Raw genomic sequence first — 18,231 nt, 5'->3', positions numbered from 1 at the left:
ATTTGAAAAGGTGGCGAAGGCAGCCACACAGTCAGCTCCAGCAGCACGGCGACGCAAAGGCGGGGGCGTTGGCGAAGGCGTGTCATAACTTTTGAGGCTGAAGGAAATGCTCACGGGTATACGGGAAAAAGGAGGTGTTGAAAAGTTGTTGGAAAAAATTGCCCATTGAGAATAAAAACAATACGCGACTGTCAGGGAATTGCCATTGCAACACTGCAGCTGACAGAAGAAAATATAGCAAGGAGCTGGCAAGTCCTGGCCAAGTGTAAGCAGGACTTGCAGGACCAACTTTTTTCCTCTGCATTGTGCGGTTCTTGTTCAGCTTTTTGGTTTCCAATGCATCTCTGTTTTCCCCATTACACCTGAGATTGTCTTTGGAGCAAAATAGCTGTGCACAGTTTGGGGCTTTACATTTTTTAAAGTTTCCACACAAAAAAAATTAAACAAATGCCACAGACCCACTAAAAGAGTGTGGCAAAGTTTAGTCAGTGCCACATAAATTACTCGTACATCAACTGATTAACTAAAAAAGATTTCTCATTACTTCAATACTTTTTTATGTCTATTGAGAACGAATTTAAATATATTCTCGGATAGGCAGGAATATTGAGAACTTTTCTGTTAATGGTCAAGTCTATTTTCTTTAAGTGTTAATATATTTTGTAGCTTCCTTTAGGTTCTAAAAATGGGTGAAATGGGCTATTAATGTGGCCAATATGGGAGAAAGCTTTTCCGACCCCATAATATATACTCGATTAGCATCAATAGCAGAGTTGAGTCCGTATGAGCTCGGAGGTCTCATGCCTCGATCATTGAGCGAGATAGGATACATATGTTTGCTGAATTGTATATATACATATGTATATATGTATGTTTCACTTAGTGCATGGTGTACCGCAGTCGCCGAAACTTCTTAATCACTTCATTAAAACAAGGATAACCATATTTTGAAAAATAATCCTATTACCTGAGAATCGTAAAATTTAAAACAACCGAGTGATTTCAATGGTAATGTCCAACTAATTGGAGGGACTGTTACCCCAAAGGACCAGAAATGTACTTGGTCCAAATGGCGCCATCAAAAATTAGATTGCCGTGTTGGAAAATGCATTCTTAGTTTAAATTTAAAAGGACCCATTGTTGCCGTCAAAATCGTAATTTTTCCGTTTTGTTTTCGTAAATAATGAAATCTTTATAAAACCTTTAAATTAACTAGCATTAGATTTGGTTAGCCCCATTGACCCAGATACGCGATAATGGTTGCAAACGCTGATATGAAAAGTGTCCGAGTGGCTTTAAAAAGTTCTCTACGTGATGATCGGCTTGCTTTTTGAGAGCCCAGCCGCACACAACGTTTTCGTTGAACATCAAACGAAAAGGGCAGAAAAAGGTTCATTAACCGCCGATCTGAAGTTGTCATTGCTGCTCAGTTGACCAGTTTTCCACACTAACATCGAGACTAAGCCCGACTCTCACATCAGATTTGTATCTTGTTGTCAGTGCGTAAAGCAATTTGCCATCATGCTGTTGATGATGATGAAGATGATGATGATGAAGATGATGGCTTCTTGAGAAAGCAACGGTTTGAGTACACGGTGAGAATCTGACGCTTTAAGCAAAAATTTTCAACTTGCTTCAGTCCAAATTCAAATACCTTGCTGCCACGGACAGTCTTTTTGACCAAAGACAGCAATTATTTATGTAGTTACAGATGTGACAACTAAGTATAATGCGCTGGAGGCAGGGATTGGCGGAGGGACAGACATTTTGCATGTAAGACAAATATGTAATTAATTGCCTTTGGCTTCAAAAGGAAACTGTAAAACTATTTGCATACACGAGCATGGTAAATTGTCTTCTTCAGCTTGTCACTTTTAAAAAGGAGTAAGTACACGTGCTATTAATAAATCACGACCACAAGACTAATGCAGCCCCGAGACCCTTTAAGCGGAAGCAAGACAAACAAATGAAGTGACTTGGGCAAACTTTATCTCAGCAAGAAAAAAGAAACCCCAAACACACACCATTTCAAGGAGTTGGGGGACATCTGAGACGACGCGACGGCTAAGGGAAGGACCTCAGTCCGAGTGCAACTAATTGTATTTCATTGCATACATTTAGGAGCATAGCATAACATCACATGGCACAGCAATAAAACGGCAGAGACATCTTACACCGTAAAACGTTTCAAAATTGTACTCAAATAGCCATGGAGATTTCCTTAGAGCCAAGCAGACAAAAACAAAAAGCAAACAAAACCTCAGAACGAAGCGGAAATTGTAGAAGGGGCAGGGGCTCAGTCAGAATGTAAAAGGGCAACAGGAAAAAGGAAGTGAGAAACTTATAAAGCAAGCATGCTAAAAAAGAACTGAACTGGCCAAGTGTTGAGTGGATGTCGTAGGTTACCTTGGCGAGTTGCCCAAATGCACTGAAAGAAACTTCAAATCGAATTATTTTTTGTAGGACCCTTGCCCAAAGCTCACTTAAATTGTTAACGCTATGGGTAAATTAAATTTCTATTGTAACTATAAAAACTTTTAAGAAAATAGTATACGAAATAAACAGATTTTAAGTTAAGCTAAGTATCTCTACTTAACTATTTATTTAAGTTAATCGATTAAACTTAGTTCATACATTATCTTGGAGAAATTTGATTTGGAATTTTTAAAATGCTTCGAATAATATAATAATATACCTTGAACCAATTGAGAGTTAATCAAGATTTATAAGATTTCTTTCAATGTAGCTCTAGACAAACTCTTAGACCGTCAGCCAAGTCAAGTCAAAGCAGAATGAAGGCGAGTGTGTATGAATGAATGAATGAGGTACAAAATAGGCAATCCGGGAAGGATGTGAGACCGAGACCGAGACGATGATGCCAAAGACATATCTCTGAGTAAAGCAAAAAAAATGAAGCACACAAAATGCACACACACACATTTACACTCCCACACACAGTGAGAGAGAGACCCCCCACACAGAAAAAGAAAATGGAGAAAAAATAAAGAGGAGGAGAGGACTCTGGGCTGCGAGTCGACACCACAAAACGAAACAAATAACACTGGAAAAGCATTCGAAATGGCACTAGAGAGAAATGTGGCGAAAAGAAGATGAAGACAGAGGGACCAAGAAGGAGGAGGAAGAGGGAGAAGGTGTGTGAAAGAGAAGGAGAAAGGAGGGAGGACATGTCGTGGCCGTGGATCATGATGCTGGCTCTGGCCTGGTATGGTCTGGTCTGGTCTGGGGTCTTCGACAGCTCGTAAATGGCTATCAATGGTGAAAGTGAAGTTTTGTTGGTTAGCTTTTGGGGGCGATGAGACTGAGGCTGGCTGGGTAGGGTATGGCTGATGGGGCGGAATGGTGTGATGTGTTCTGTCTGAGCTTGGTGTTGATTGCTGTTTGGGGTTTTTAAAACGTAGTTAGGCTGCCCGGTCTGCATATGGAACGACACCCACGACACAGGTGTAGAGCACCCTGGAGTGTCGTTGGCCATCTGCCATATAACACCCCGTTGGGCAATTTCCTATGGTTATGGCTTCAACTACGCATAAAGTGGGCCAAGACCAGAAACAGGAAGAGCATAAGTTGTAGAAACAGGAGTAGGAGTAGTTGCTGTTGGAGCTGGTGTTGCATCCATCTGTGACACATTTCCGTATTGCGCTTACCTGAGTAAAAGCTGTCTAGACTCTGCAGTTCATCTTCATCATCATTGTCGCTCAGGTTAGTCAAATAGTCATCCTCCTGATCATCATCTTGGCCTTCTATCATGCTGCATCCGGGCACATTCTCAGCTGCAAAATATGATAAACAAAAACTAAAGTTAGAATGCAGTTTTCCTGGTACTCAAAGGGGGATTTACTCTCGACTAAGTCACGTATACAGCACTCGGTTCAGGTCCCCTGCGAGACAAAAGGAAATTTTGATTATGCTACGCCCTAGGGTACTATAATTCCATGCCCAAGCAAACCTGCACTCACTACTCCACAGAAGCTCCTAGGCCAATTGAAGGATGCTTGTCTAAAGAGAATATTCTTAAGAGTTTGGTGACTCCTTCAGGCGCATGCTTCCCAGCAAAGAGAGTCCCAAAGAGAGAGAATCGATTTAAAGAGAGTGAGTGGACAGAGAGTTAGAGAGCGTGAACCAGGAGGTTGAAGGGCAAGAGAGTGACACTTGTTTTGATAGAACCGAGTCAGCTGTTTCTGTTCCGGCACGTGCTTAGCTCGAGTTTGGGTCTCTACTATAAAGGCAATGAGCGAATGTCTGGAGACCTCTAACCTGATGTTACTCATACGCAGCGTTTAACGTGACAAGTTCGACAGGTAGCCATTGATATCCGAGGCTCAAGGGTGTACGCCAACATATTATAGGTAAATCTATAATTGCAGAAGAAGCATCATCGACTCGAGTATCGGAAAATAAGAATTTTGAATCACAATTTCAGGATAAGCAACAAACTACTTGCTTTTACTAGTTTCTAATGGCAAAATGAAATTTTGCTATTTTCCTCTAAAAACCAAATATCCTTCAATCTAGTGGAATGGCGGTCATACACACACACACACCCACATGGACACACACATGCAACATTCTAAGCATTTCTTTTGATGGGTTCGTCGTCAATGATGATGTGGCTGTGCTTTTATGCCACTTTGCATGCACAGAGACGGTGAAAAATAGAGGAAACAGACGAGGAAGAGGTAAAAGCCGAGAGAAAGAGCTAGATAGAAAGCGAGAGAGAGCGAGAGTAAAAGAGAGAGGAACGCCACACGTCCAATAATCCTTGTCCTGCATCTGGGGAATACTTCATCAGCGGAAACAAAATTTTACGAATTTCTCCGTGTGTGTCTGTGTTTATGTGTGTGTGTGTGTGTATGGAGTGAGTAGAGTATAGAGTCTGGAAATGAGAAGGGGAGGGAGATGGAGTGGAGGTTGGGACTCTGGGTTACATGGCACGTGCACAACCATCTAGCGGTTGGACAAGTTTTTAACATGCCACAAAAACGCATTGGCAGGCTACTGCTTGGATGGATAGCTGGATGGATAGATGGCTGGATGGATGGTTGGTGGATGCCCTGTCCTGGTCCTGGTCCTCGTTGTGGTCCTGGTCCTATTCTGGCTCTAACGATGATGATTATTCAACATTCGCTCTATCTCTATTGGGACTCATATGCCACGCCCCCATCGCCGTTGGTTCATTCTTTTTGGCTCGACGTCGTGTTGGTATGACGGAAATTGGCTTTCGTCGAATTGTTGCTTTGAGTTTTGCAAATTTTTGGGGCTCTTTTTGCCTTTTTATAGGGGTGTGGGGAATGCATTCATCATCATCGTCGTCATCGACCGTAGCTAATTTTATGGCTCTTCGTTTTTCACTACCATCTTTTGCTGGGCTCATGATGTTAATGAAGCCTTCGCTGTGCATGAGAGAGTGTGAACGTGTGTGTGACTGTATGTATGTGGTGTGTGTGTGTGTGTTTTGGCTTTGGGGTCATAAATCGAACTAAAAATTTGCATATTCGACTAGCGCCATCTTGCGGCCATTAGACAGCCAACGTTTTTACGAGCTAAGGACACGCCCACAATACTATGATTGTGGCGGTGGCTACTGCAGTTTTCCCATCTCCCATCTCACTGCAGTGCTTCGCCTGCAACCACTCGCGCAGATTTCCCAAAGCGATGCCTACGGACTACGGACTAGAGTCCAACATCAACAACAAAAACAACAACAAAAGGAGGCAACAGCAGCAGGAGCAACAAACGCCACAACAACAATGAATGCCGTTGTCTCTTGTCCAACTCACTCAGAAGCTCCCCAAGGATTTCTTCTCAGCTCCTATGTGAGATGGGACCACCTACCGTGTGGTGATTCTTAATTCGATTCGTTTCTCTTTCCCCCATACATTCGTTTGTTCTCCCTCATTCTTTATACCCTGTGTCCATTGGCCATTCAAAGAGTATATTCAGGTTGTTTAAAAATATGGAATATCACATGTCTACAAAAGTTACACTCAAATATTCTTATTTGCCCCCACAAAAGGGTATTTTGGGAAATTTTCTAGAATTTCTTAAATTTTTTTATCTATCCATTAGGGTATTTGAGCTTCGACATGACCAGAGTTAGCCCGGCCCCATGAATTTACGCTCCTATATTCTACGGCTGCTCCTTTGCCTCGTCGTCATCGTCATCCTCGTCATGGCTCCCTTTGGGAATTGTAGCGCAAATGCTTTTTGTGTGTTTCTGTTTGAAAATTATTGCAAAAAAAAATTAAATTCCAGAAACGAAATAATAAAGACGCCTGGGCGATGTGCATGTAATCGAAGCAGACTTGGGAAAATATAGTTGGGCGGCAATGGAGCAGGAGATGGGTGGCACCTACAGGGATTAGGTATGCGAGTAGTTCAATATGTCTCTCATGCAATTATCGAGTGATAAATCGATTATTTATGGTTTTATGATTTCTTTTTCCTTTTCGGATTACATATGAACCAAATTTTACTTTTTTTATTCAATGCCCTTGGTATTGCCCAGACATCGATAGATGCAGAAATATTTGCATGAAAAGCAACAAAATGCAAAAAAAATAATCTCACTTCTTCTTGAATTTTTGGCTATTGGGCTAAATATCAGAAGGTCTTCGTTAAGGTTTTTCCGAAATGGATCGATTTGCCAAGTTAAAAATCAAAATTATCGATAACTCTTTCGATATCTGCTTCACATAGGCAATAAATAATTCATGATAAATAAAGAAATGCCAATGTTAGTCATTTTCGATGTTTCACTCTAATGCGATAGATAACTGAAGCCTAAGCCTAAGCCTAGTCTTTTGACCTTTTGTCAAGCGTTTATCGAAATTATCGACAATCATCAATCATGCGTATCTGGTTCATTTGTCAAATTTCCAGACATCAGCATGCATATGGCTATAGACGAATGTACATATGTAGCTATGTATGTATGTTCATCATCAACGCCAACAATCAACCCAAATCCCATATTCTATTCAACCTACCTGCCACACTGGCATGCAATTCCCTAATCAAAGCCACTGAAAGCAATGAAGTTTTGTCATAAAATTTTACGCACCTTTGTGCCTCCCATGGGTCTGTCGAGGCAGAGACGTAGGGTCTGGCGGCCAATGCCAAAGCTTGGAACTTGGAGCTCGGAGTTGGCAGCTTGGAGCTGGTTAGGTATGTGTTTTCAGTTTTCCTGTGCACCTGTTATTTTTATGGCCCCGCAAAAGTATATGTGTGAAAGTCAGCCAGTCAGCTAGCCAACCAGCCAACCAGACAGAGAGACAGACCAAGAGTCGGAGTGTATACGATAACTCACTTTTGTTTCATTTTTCAATACACCGAGGAATAATAATGGCAAAATGAGCAACTTCACTATGCAGCAAGACGATGTCTCTTTCGGTCTCAAGATGCTCCCAAATGAGCATACCAATAAACACGCTGGCAGTAGCAAACACACACACACACACAAACGCACACCCACACCACGCACACACAAACACGACTTCCCTCTTTGTTGCGCACTTGTGAGAATAGGAAAATTCGACTTCTCCTCTCTCAACCTATCCACTCCTTTTATTTGCCATCCTTTCTACATTTTCGTCTCGGCTTGCTAATGTATATGGCAATGTATAATTTTTATTCGCACCAAGGTTATTCCCCAAAGAAATATCATCCCAATGTGCTCCGGCTCCCGCTCCCCGCCCCACACTCGTTCCCGGCTCTGCATAACCGAAATATTGCAACACAAATATAATCTATAAGCAGGCAGAACTCATATTAATGTCATCTTGGTGAGACACACAGACGGATAAATGAGAGTTGCTGACATTTTTATTTCATTCTTGCGGCGGTGAAGACTCAGTTTGCCTAGAAAGAAGAAGCAACTGATATGGCAAACTAGCTAGTTAGTCAGCTGACCTTTGCCAGTCTAAAGATTAATCAGAGTCATCCTTTGAAAAAAATGACAAAATTTTTGAGCGTCACATAATTTCTAATGCTGAATTTAAGAAATATATCTGTATCTTGTGAACATTTCATGAAATTGAAAAGTTTCCATACTTCTGGCTTCATTTTGAAACTGAAATGAATCGATTTGTTTCTCCAAAATAACATTTTTTATTCATCAAGCAGTCCTCGGTAGATGAGTTGTCTAAATGGACCAGTCATTTGGGCAACTGAACGACGAGGACCCGGGTTCGAATCCCAGGCTAGTGTATGGATGTAGTTTTCGGCTAACAATAAGCCGGAGGCCTTAGTTGCCAGTGCTTGTAAAATATAGTTAGGTTGATAGTTTACAACTATATCGTATACTTATAATAATAATAATAGTTCATCAAATTTAATATAGTCTTCTTTTCATATCAATAGGATATAACGATTAATAATTATAACATAGTCTACATAGCAGATTTGATGTCTTTAGCTTTAATGATTTTTGAGAAAATCTTTTTGGTTCAAATTAAGGAGGCGGATGGGGCCATAGCAACATCTTGTGGTATTCCAAATTCGTTCAAAGGGACAGCCGGATGGACTCGGATTGATCGATTCGGCTAACCCGCTCTAGATTTTTATATAAAGTCTTTGTTAAAGAGTCTTAGAATTAGCTTATTCCAATGAAAGAATGATCGTTCGAAATTTGATCATCAAAATGTGGCATACTTTTAGGGCGCTCTAGAAGTTATTTTTAAGTTGCTTCACATGCTTCTTGAGCTCTAATTGAGTTATGACAAGTGAATGGTGAGTTCCAGTTAATTTATTTCCAAACCACTGTGCCATGCTTGGGCCACAACTTGGGCCGTGTTGGTGATGCGCACAAAAGGGCCAATTCATTCTCGCCGGAGTTTCTCATGGCAGCCGCAGCATCGGCAGCAGCAGCAGCAGCAGTAATGCCAAGCAGAAAGACAATTTTCGGATCCCCAAACTTATCACAGCCTCTCGATTTCCCTTTAGAACATTATACAACACACGAGGGAGTTGAAGCCAGGACGAGACCAGACGAGGACGAGCACCAAGACCGGGCCAGGACAGTAAACGGAGGGGCGGCAACTCGACAACCAAACAAGGAGCAGTGCAGCAGTGTACTTGTCATATATTATGCGAAAGCGAGAAGGAACGAATATGAGAACGCGCACTGGTGATAAAGTTTGGCCCTCCATAGTGCCGTTAGTGAAGGCTTCGCTCCTCCATTCGCCCGCCGTGAGCTACAGTGAGGTTAAATCGACTCTTTGGCCAGCATGGGAGAGAGACGCAAACTTGAACTCTCAGGTACATGCGGCGGCACCCAGTAAGTCCAAACATGAAGGACATGCGGAGAAGGCGGGCTCCTGCTGCTGCTGCTGCTCCTGTTGATGATGTTCTATGACGATGCTGTCGCATCACTCCCGGGAATTCTACGTCCTGACAATAACTACAACAGCAAAAAGCAACAAATAACACATGATTATGCCTACGTGAATATGTATGTGTGTGTGCGTGTGTGTATTTTTGTGTCTGTGTGTGTTTACGTTCCATTTAAACATGGCGCTTTGGTCATTGGAATCGATGGTTTTACACCCAAGTGCCATAATCCATTGACGCACAGGAATACACGTGCATGTGCATGTACATGTGTGTGTGTGTGTGTGTGTGTGTCTTTTTTGTGTATATGTAAATGTGTGTGCCTGTATGGCGGGAGCCACATGGAGACATCAAAGTTTATGTGCTTCGCTCGCAGGGCCACAATGGGCAACCCATATACAGGGTGCCCACAAAGGATACAAAAATTGAAAAAAACAGCGGAGAGTACACAATTCTTTCCTTCTTAAAATTATTTTATGGTCGTTAACAATAAAATGAGAATATATTATTACAGAATGTTCCAAAGTTCTCTTTTTTCAATTAACAAATAAAATTAACTTTTTTAAAAATGGTTTAAAATATGTTGGCCCTCTAATGTAGTCCGTAATTGTTTTTTGTTTTCTTAAAGGTTAACTCAATTTATTAATTATAAAGCAAAGACAAATGAACAAAAAATGCTAGGAAATTTGAGTTAAAAACTCAAATAAATATACAAAGTCAAATCTCTTATCATCGAGTTGGCACATTTCCTTAAATGACACCCTGTATTTGAACCATATCGTCATGTGGTTACAAGTATTAACCTTATCCAATTTACAAAACCCACTCCACAAGTATTCTCTACATAGACACACACACACACACATATAGACATTTTTAAACCGTTAGTATTTAGGCACCAATACACCTACGGCTTTGGCCAGAGACTGGACCAAAAGAAAGGGGACACAAGAAGGGGGGGGCCGAGGGTTGGGACATCTGGTTGCTGGGTCAACGGCAATGGAAGTACACCAACAAAAACTAACATTTGCTATTTATGAGACTGTCGAGAGTTATTAGCCGGACATGTGAATACTCCAGAGGAAAGGCCCAAGATGACCAACCAACTACGACAATGGCCAACGACGATGACTGGCTAAGACTCGGAGTGCAGACTTGAGAGGCAGTAGTTTTCGTTTTGGCTTATAGTATATCGCATATATCTTTCGGCTAGGGGCAATAAAATATGCAAATTGAAGTCAAACTTACCAACGCCAACGTCGCCCACGGACAAGGACTTGCAGTGCCCGTTGGCAACTGAGGCAGCAACAACAACACAAGCAGCAGGAGCAGTCAAAGCAGTGGTGCATGGAACTTCCTTCTCTCCAGGGTGTTGTACTTCTTCGTCTCCATCTTCTTTTACAGCAGCTGTGGTATCAGCAGCAGCAGCATCATCATCAGCTGTTCTCCAGCTTTTGGGCTGTGATTCATTGGGTTTTTGCATTGACTTGAAATCGTTCCCTTCCTCTCCTCTCGCATCCTTCCCTTCAGCATTATCATTATCATCATCATCATCGTTGTCGTCGTCTTCAATATCATCCGATTCGTCCGCACTAAGCATTTCCTCTTTGGGCTCTAGCAGATCCTCCACATTGCAGATCTCCCCCCACCATTTTCGTCCTCCTCCTTTTCGCCAACTGCAGAATAGAAATCAAGTAACAAATTCAATAGTTAAAATCTAATTGATAACATTTTCTCAGTATATTTGAACGAATTGCTGAACGGTTTTTAGTTAGATGTGTTATCTCCAAATTGTATCTGCTGCTAACGTCGTCGTCGGGTGCTCTACTTTGCAGATTATTCTAAAGTACTCCCCAGACGGTAATCGTGCTAAAAATTCTATTTACAGGTTTTGTGTTTTATTGTCGGTGGTGTCTCCAGTAAAAAACCAAAAACACGAACCAACCAACAATCCAACCATTGCCAATAGCTAACAAAAAACGAAACAACCAACTCCAGCTCTCGGTCAAAGCTGCCCGTGATCGATGGTCCTGCAAGAGCCTTGGGGGTGTCGTTTCCAAAAATACAAACAAAAAAAGGAGAAAACGAACGGCAACAAAAGCAACGACGACCACAAGACCGCCTTAAAAGTAATTGCAAGGGTGCAACAACTTCCACAAAACCAGAAAAAAGGACAGCGGCAGAAACAAAACTCAGAATGTGGAACATGTGTAATTCGGCAATTAAATTGAATTTTTCATAAAATTTTTCTTCTTTCCCTCTCGCATTCGAAGTGTGTGCGGAGAAATAAAACTCTGGTCTGGATGAGCCACAGGTGGATGAATCATTTACATATGCACTAACTTAAGTTGGACTAGTTAGTCTGGTTCCACTTATTCCACAACTCAATTTAGAAATAAGTAGGTACAGTCTAAGGCCTAAATCAAGTTGATCCCTAAGTAACGATCGTTTACAAAATGAATGGCAATGCCTCAGTAATTGATCAAGATGCCGTTAAGATCTTACAAATTTGTCTTTGAATTCTGTTTTCCTTTGTTTCTTACATCGGATCATCTATCTTAAATTGAAGTTATCAAAATCCAACAATTTTCAATTAAAAATAAATAATAAAAAAATTTAAAAAAAAAAAAAACATTTCACATTTTTGATCTGATGAATCGAAAAGAAAAACTTTACGCTTATTTCAACTTGATATTTGATATTACAATTTTAAAATTATAGCTATTTAGTAGGTTAAGAAGCAAGTGTGAATGATTTGAACTGAAAATGAAAAACGTGAGCCAGGCCTTTCACCATTCATTTCGTATTGGTGACCGACCCTCGCAAGGTAACATGGCTTACAAAATATATTGCCAAAAAGGACATGCCAGCACAGAATCACACCGCAAGGAATCGCCGCCATGGAAATCAACATTATGCATGGTCACCATAATGGAAGTATGGAAGCAACGAACGAAGGATGTGGCGAGATGGATGTGGACGTAAGGAGTGCGAAACTTGGTTATTATTTCCATGCAAAAGGCTCGCGCTGAGAGCCACTTGAAAGGCAATGGAATGGGTGCCCGCGGATTGTGTGAAGGGGCGGGGGAGCGAATTGTTGGTGCGGGCAACTGTGTGCCGTTTGCGGCGGAAGTGCCGCGTATTTTAAAATAAATGTGCAAGGAAGTAGAAGGAACAGAAACAGCAGCAGGCGCGGGGGGGAGAGCACAGGGAGAACCAGTTATGGTCGTTAAAATTGTCGAAGCACCACAACAACAATAATAACAAGAGCAACAAAAACACCAACAACAACGCCACCATCGAGCACTACGACGTCGCAGTCAAGTTCCTTTTTGTGCAAGGCAAAAAGGATGTCTGTGTATGTGTTTGTTTGTGTGTGTGTGTAAGCGCCCATATGTATGCAAGCGATTTTCATTTTTGTTTAAAGCCCCCAAGAGTGCATTTCGCACTCGGTCGCTGTGTGTGTGTGTGTGTGTGTGAATGTGTGTATCTCTGTATATGTGCGTGAGTGTGAGGGAATGATTCTCACACTCATGTATGGCTATGCTGTGGATGGATATGAGTATGTGTGTGTGTGTGTGAGTATTTCTTACTTGTTTTTCGGCTGTGGCATGTTTTTAAGCGTTTTACTCCACACCAGCCACCACACCAACACCGCCAAAAAGGTGCACACATACACACTCACATGTATTTGTAAACGTAATAATAAGCGTCGTCCCCTTTGACCCATCAATCCGTTACCAGTGCCTTTGCCTTCGCCCCCCTCCCATTTCCCATTCCCCCTCACCAAATACCCCAATGCTTGCTCCCACGTTTTCCATCTCCCAAATGGCTACTAAGCGTGTGTAGAGGGCACAAGTGAGCAGCGGGCGAGAGGAAGTGGAACTGGGATTGGGAACGGGAATGGGAATGAAACTGGGAGCCAAGAGTAAAAACAAAACGCGCTTGCAACTTTTATAATGGCAATAGACATACATATATTTATCATGTATGTATGTGTGTGAAGTATTAAAAAAATAATGAAATTACAAACCCGAAGGTGTTGTTAAAAAGCAACAAACAATAAATTTTATCAATAGTTGTTAGCTCAAGCTCAATCCAAAGAAAAGATTGGAACTAACCGACTTTCACATAATGCTTTAACAAGTAAAATTACTAAAACAGACACTACATACAAGTTCAACTTACGACGAAGGACATCGGAAAAGGAGCACAGGAGTCTAACCAAAATCTATTGAAGTAAAGAAGAGACTTACATTCTAGGTTCTCTAGTGAAATTATGAAAGAAAATGTTACCGCTTTCTGGGTGCCCGCAACGATATTTTCCAATTTTATTTTGCATTTCATCGAAAATACTTGAAGTAAACCTCTGCTGAAGCAAACGTATGCTAAGGAATTTTGGTGGAGCTGTCAAAATGCCATTGCCGACGCTTTACCCGAATTCCCAATGTGATTTGGCCCACTCATTTTCCATCACCGCCCAATCCAACCATCCTTTCATCCAGCCACTGCTATATCGCCCACAGCAAATTCTATTTACCAAACTAGTTACCGTTAGACGCAGCCAATATCCCCCTCAGACTGAGAAACCCATCCATACACACACACACACACACACACACACAAACACATTATATAAGGAAAAGCCACTGCACATGGCCTATGCCCAGAGCGAATTCCTGCTGCTGGGTCTGATGTTGCTTTTGCTTTTGCTGGCTCTGTTACTGTTGCTGATGCTGTTGCTATTTTGGCGCGCATTGCAATGGCAATGGCAATGGCAAATATTTTTGCCAATACACTAAGGACCCGCGCTCAGCTCATGTTGACTTTGGTATGGGCAGGACGAACGGCAAAAGGATGCTACCGTTGTAGAAGCTTGGAGCAGGCAACATCGGCGACAACTTATGGCAGCTGGAATCCTAAGCCTTTCCCAGCTAAGGGAATTCCAACTCAGGGATTTTAAAGCATTTTCGGTTGTACAGTGGTCAATTTTGCACCCAAACCGCCAAACTGATATACAAAAAATTTTGATTTATTTTCGAATATGTACCAACTCATCTAAATGTAAAGATATTCCAAATGGCATTGCGGCTCGAGGTCAAGAAAATTAAAAATGCAGATGGACTAAAATTGTGACATTATATTTGTACTTTTTACAATAAAAATTGCAAAATTTTCTCTTCTTTGTAATTTTTTACGCTTTAACTAGTTGGGAATTACACGCATATTCAATCAATCATACAACAACCCCCAGAACGCCAGAAGGATAATGAATAAAAGAAAGTATTGTCCAACTAACTTAAATGGTGTTTTTTGAGTTAACTTAGTCCTACCTCTTAGCTCTTTAAAATACATAGAATATTAACGATTTTTGCTAGGTATATATTGTATTTTTCTATTGACGACTCAATTGCTAAGAGAGATGGAGGTAGGTATTGACAATTCCTGCTGAATCTGATGAAAATGCTCGATACTCAACGGTTTTTCTTGCAATTCCAATGTGAGTGTACATTTTTGGGGATCACTGTGAGTACTTTTCATAGGTGTGAAAATAGTGGGCCAGAATCAAAGCCAAAGAAAATATTGGAATATGACAAGGCCAATGCCTTTTGTTGTTGCTGAGTTTTGTCCAAACGAGGGAATTATACAATCTATATGTACATACATACATATGTATACATATACCCATGTATTTATTTGAGGGTATGAATAAATACATATGTACATGTACATATGTGTGTATGTATAGTAAATGTGTATGGGTGTACATATGTAGGACGTACACATGCAAAAACTGCCAACGCCGTCAACAAATGAGAATTCTCATGGGAGTTGGCGCATGTTTGTTGTGTTGCCCAAGCCTCCTCTTTGGTGTTGTTGTTGTTGCTGCTGCCCCTTGGGGATTGGCCAGTAAGCCCGTTGCCGACTCCCTTGAGAAATACATGGCAATGGGTTTTCTGTGTTTTGTGCTTTTTTTCGCGAGATAGAGAGAGAGAGTACAGAAAAATGCGCAAGCCAAAGTTCGTTTCGTTTTTTTATACTTTGGGGAAATTTGTATGCCCCAGCATGAGGCAAATGTATGTGTGTGTGTGTCTGTGTCTATTTTCCAGCTGTCTTTGGAGGTTGCAGACCCACTGACACAGCTGATCCCCCCCATCTCCTCCTCTTTGGCCACCCACTCTCCACTGCCACTGAGTGTCTATGTATGTATGTATGTATGTATGGGCATTGGATTTATTGTCAATTTTATTTGTTATCATTGTTGTTGCTGTTGTTGTTGTTATTTACACTGACACAATTTGAAATTGTATTAAAAATTAACGGCACTTTGGTTGCCTTTACTACTGCAATAGCAACAGCAGCAGCAACTATGTACAAATGGAAATGGAACCCAAGTCCGGGCTCCATCCAATACTATTTCCCAAATGGTACAACTTTGGGGCCAAACAATTTTTGAATACCCTGCAATTGAATGGGTAACTCTGTGATAAGATAATCCAAATAAATAGAGTAACTATTATGGATTTTTCAATTGCTTTCCATTCAATGGTCAATTATTCTATCGCATAGTGTTGGATTTCGCCTCTCACATTACACGGTATCGACTAGTCGTCTACCCTAGGATATTTTTGTATAGAGTATAACTTGTTGGTTAACCAGAACACTCAACTGTTTGAAACTCATTCGGGGGCCAAAGGCATGGCACTTTATACAGTTTGCCCCCACTCCTAGGCGCCCCTGTCTTGCATTTAGGTGTGGTGTTCCCTAAGGAATGAATGTTCCTGCAAGCTACTACTACCTTGCAGTCAAGAGCCAGGAGCAAATGCTCGAAGGGGCTAAGCTGAGACTGAAACTGAGGCCATTTGCATTCGTCACATTTTATGGTCCCATGAGCAAAGATTTGTCAGGATAGTGCTCTTATAGTCCGATACCGTCTAGAACACCTTTGAGTCAACCAAAGCAAATCAATCGCATATATAATGTCAAGGAATCGATGTCATTGGGAAGCGAATTATGTTAAACTTACGTTTAAGACATGCTCGCGGTTTTGCCTGCTTTCGTCGCGACATGGCCAGGATGATTAAAAGCCAGAGCAAACTGGTTCAGATAGAATACACTTTGTTTTTAATTGTCTTTCAAATTCACTTTCGAAACGATTCAATTTGGCGCGCCAAACACGTACGGGTAATAAAAATGCTGAAATTCCTCTTGGAAGCGCTGTGCGTATCCTTGCGCCTTCAACGTCGGCGACGAACTGACTGACTTTGTGAATTTGTTGTCTGTTTGTTAGAAGCAAAGCTCTTAAAACAAAATGGTTCGCCAACAAGCAGGCGCAGAGAGAGAGAGAGAGAGGAAGAGAAATGCCGGTGCCAACGAGAAAAAACACACTCAAAGAATAAGAGGGAGGGAGCGAGAGTGACGCCAGAAGGCGACCGCGAAAAAGAGAAAGGGAGAGCCACCCAAGCGTTCGTCCCAGTCCGTTCCTTAGACCGGCAAAAGCATTTCAGTCCTATTCCCAAAGGGGGTTGCTTTAGGTTCATTCATCCCCTAGAGACCCTTCAGAGTGGGGTGCGCCTGCACCAATCGTGAGTCAATGGGTGAGTCACATGCTGTGTCCCAGAACGCAGTAGGAGACATTCCTCCAGCTTCTTCGCCCTCTTCTTGCTGCAATTATAAAGTCAAGTCCAATTATTTTGGGACTTTTTAACTTCACGACCTTCGCACGTGCGTATGGGGGGTCTGAGTCTGCCAAGGTGCTGACTGACTTTGCGTATGTGGACTCAAGGATTCGCGATTTCTCATCAGCGGGACAACATCTGTTAGGGCGTGCGAATGCTTCGTCATAGTGTAAAGGAGCAGCGGGTGATTGATGCAGTTGATGTCGCTGAAGTGGGATCATACATAGTATGTATTTATTTTCACTCAACAACACAATTATGGTTTCTCTCCTCTTTTGTCGGAATTAGTTCAAACATTGTATTGTTTCATTCGTACTCCCCCAAATACAACAGCTAGTTGAAACGCATAGGGATAAGTTCCAATTTATATTGAGATCAGCACTACCAACTCAGTCATCTGACAGTTTTTACTCTTCTTAAATGACTTTATGTTTTGGAGTTGGCATTGAAATTCAATTATCTATTTGGGTTTCAATGACTTTACACAGATACATTTTAAAATAATTTGTGGTTTCATGTGTGGCTCATATATTGAGCCCCAGAAAAGAATATGACTTGGATGCTCATATCCTTAATGTAACGCTTAGTTGCTCAATCATTAGCATCATTTCATTGTTTTAAATACTATTTTCAGTCCATTGCAATTAGAGATGCCTATTGGGTCGCTTACGAAAAATTATCGTGATTTTCAGTGTCAAAGTTTAGATGCACGGCAGGCACGAATAGCAAGGTACAGATAGAACCATTGTCAACATTTTCAATTCAAAAATGGCAGTATCGATAAGTAGGCTTGTTTGCACACAAGCTGTTCCAAAACAAGTAAAAATAGAAAAAAGTTCTGTAAAAATAGAAATTGATAAATATTTAGCAATGACTGATTCTTGTGACACAAATATTTTAGATTTCTGGAAAAAAAAAAAACAATTATCTACAAAGTTTACATGCATTATACCAGTAAGTTCCGCAACAAGCATACGATTTTTTCTGTCGATTTATATAGACTGTAACTTGTGTTCTATTTATCCGATCTGATTGAATCTGATCTTTTATATCTAAAACTATCATATTAGTAAGTTTCATAAAAATACTCCAATTTCTTCTTTAACTATCTGACATAGTGATCCGATCCTGACAATCTGCATACTGCTTCGGGCTAAAAGTAGCTCAAATATCAAGTTTCATCCTGATAGCTCTTCAGATGGCG

General features: G+C 41.2%; 1 protein-coding gene across 1 annotated transcript; it reads right to left on the bottom strand.

Moving 5' to 3' along the window:
- Positions 1-3,537: 3,537 nt before the first annotated feature.
- LOC137575476 (uncharacterized) lies at positions 3,538-16,418 on the bottom strand. The gene is given in 4 exon segments (XM_068288056.1): positions 3,538-3,791; positions 10,597-10,990; positions 10,993-11,024; positions 16,376-16,418. Coding segments are annotated over 4 exon segments (723 nt in total).
- Between the last annotated feature and the right edge of the window lie 1,813 nt (positions 16,419-18,231).

This window comes from Drosophila tropicalis, unplaced genomic scaffold, assembly GCF_018151085.1.
Source record: "Drosophila tropicalis isolate 14030-0801.00 unplaced genomic scaffold, ASM1815108v1 contig_573, whole genome shotgun sequence".
In the NCBI taxonomy this organism is placed as follows: Eukaryota; Metazoa; Arthropoda; class Insecta; order Diptera; family Drosophilidae; genus Drosophila; species Drosophila tropicalis.
This window is presented reverse-complemented; position numbering and strand designations above follow the sequence as displayed.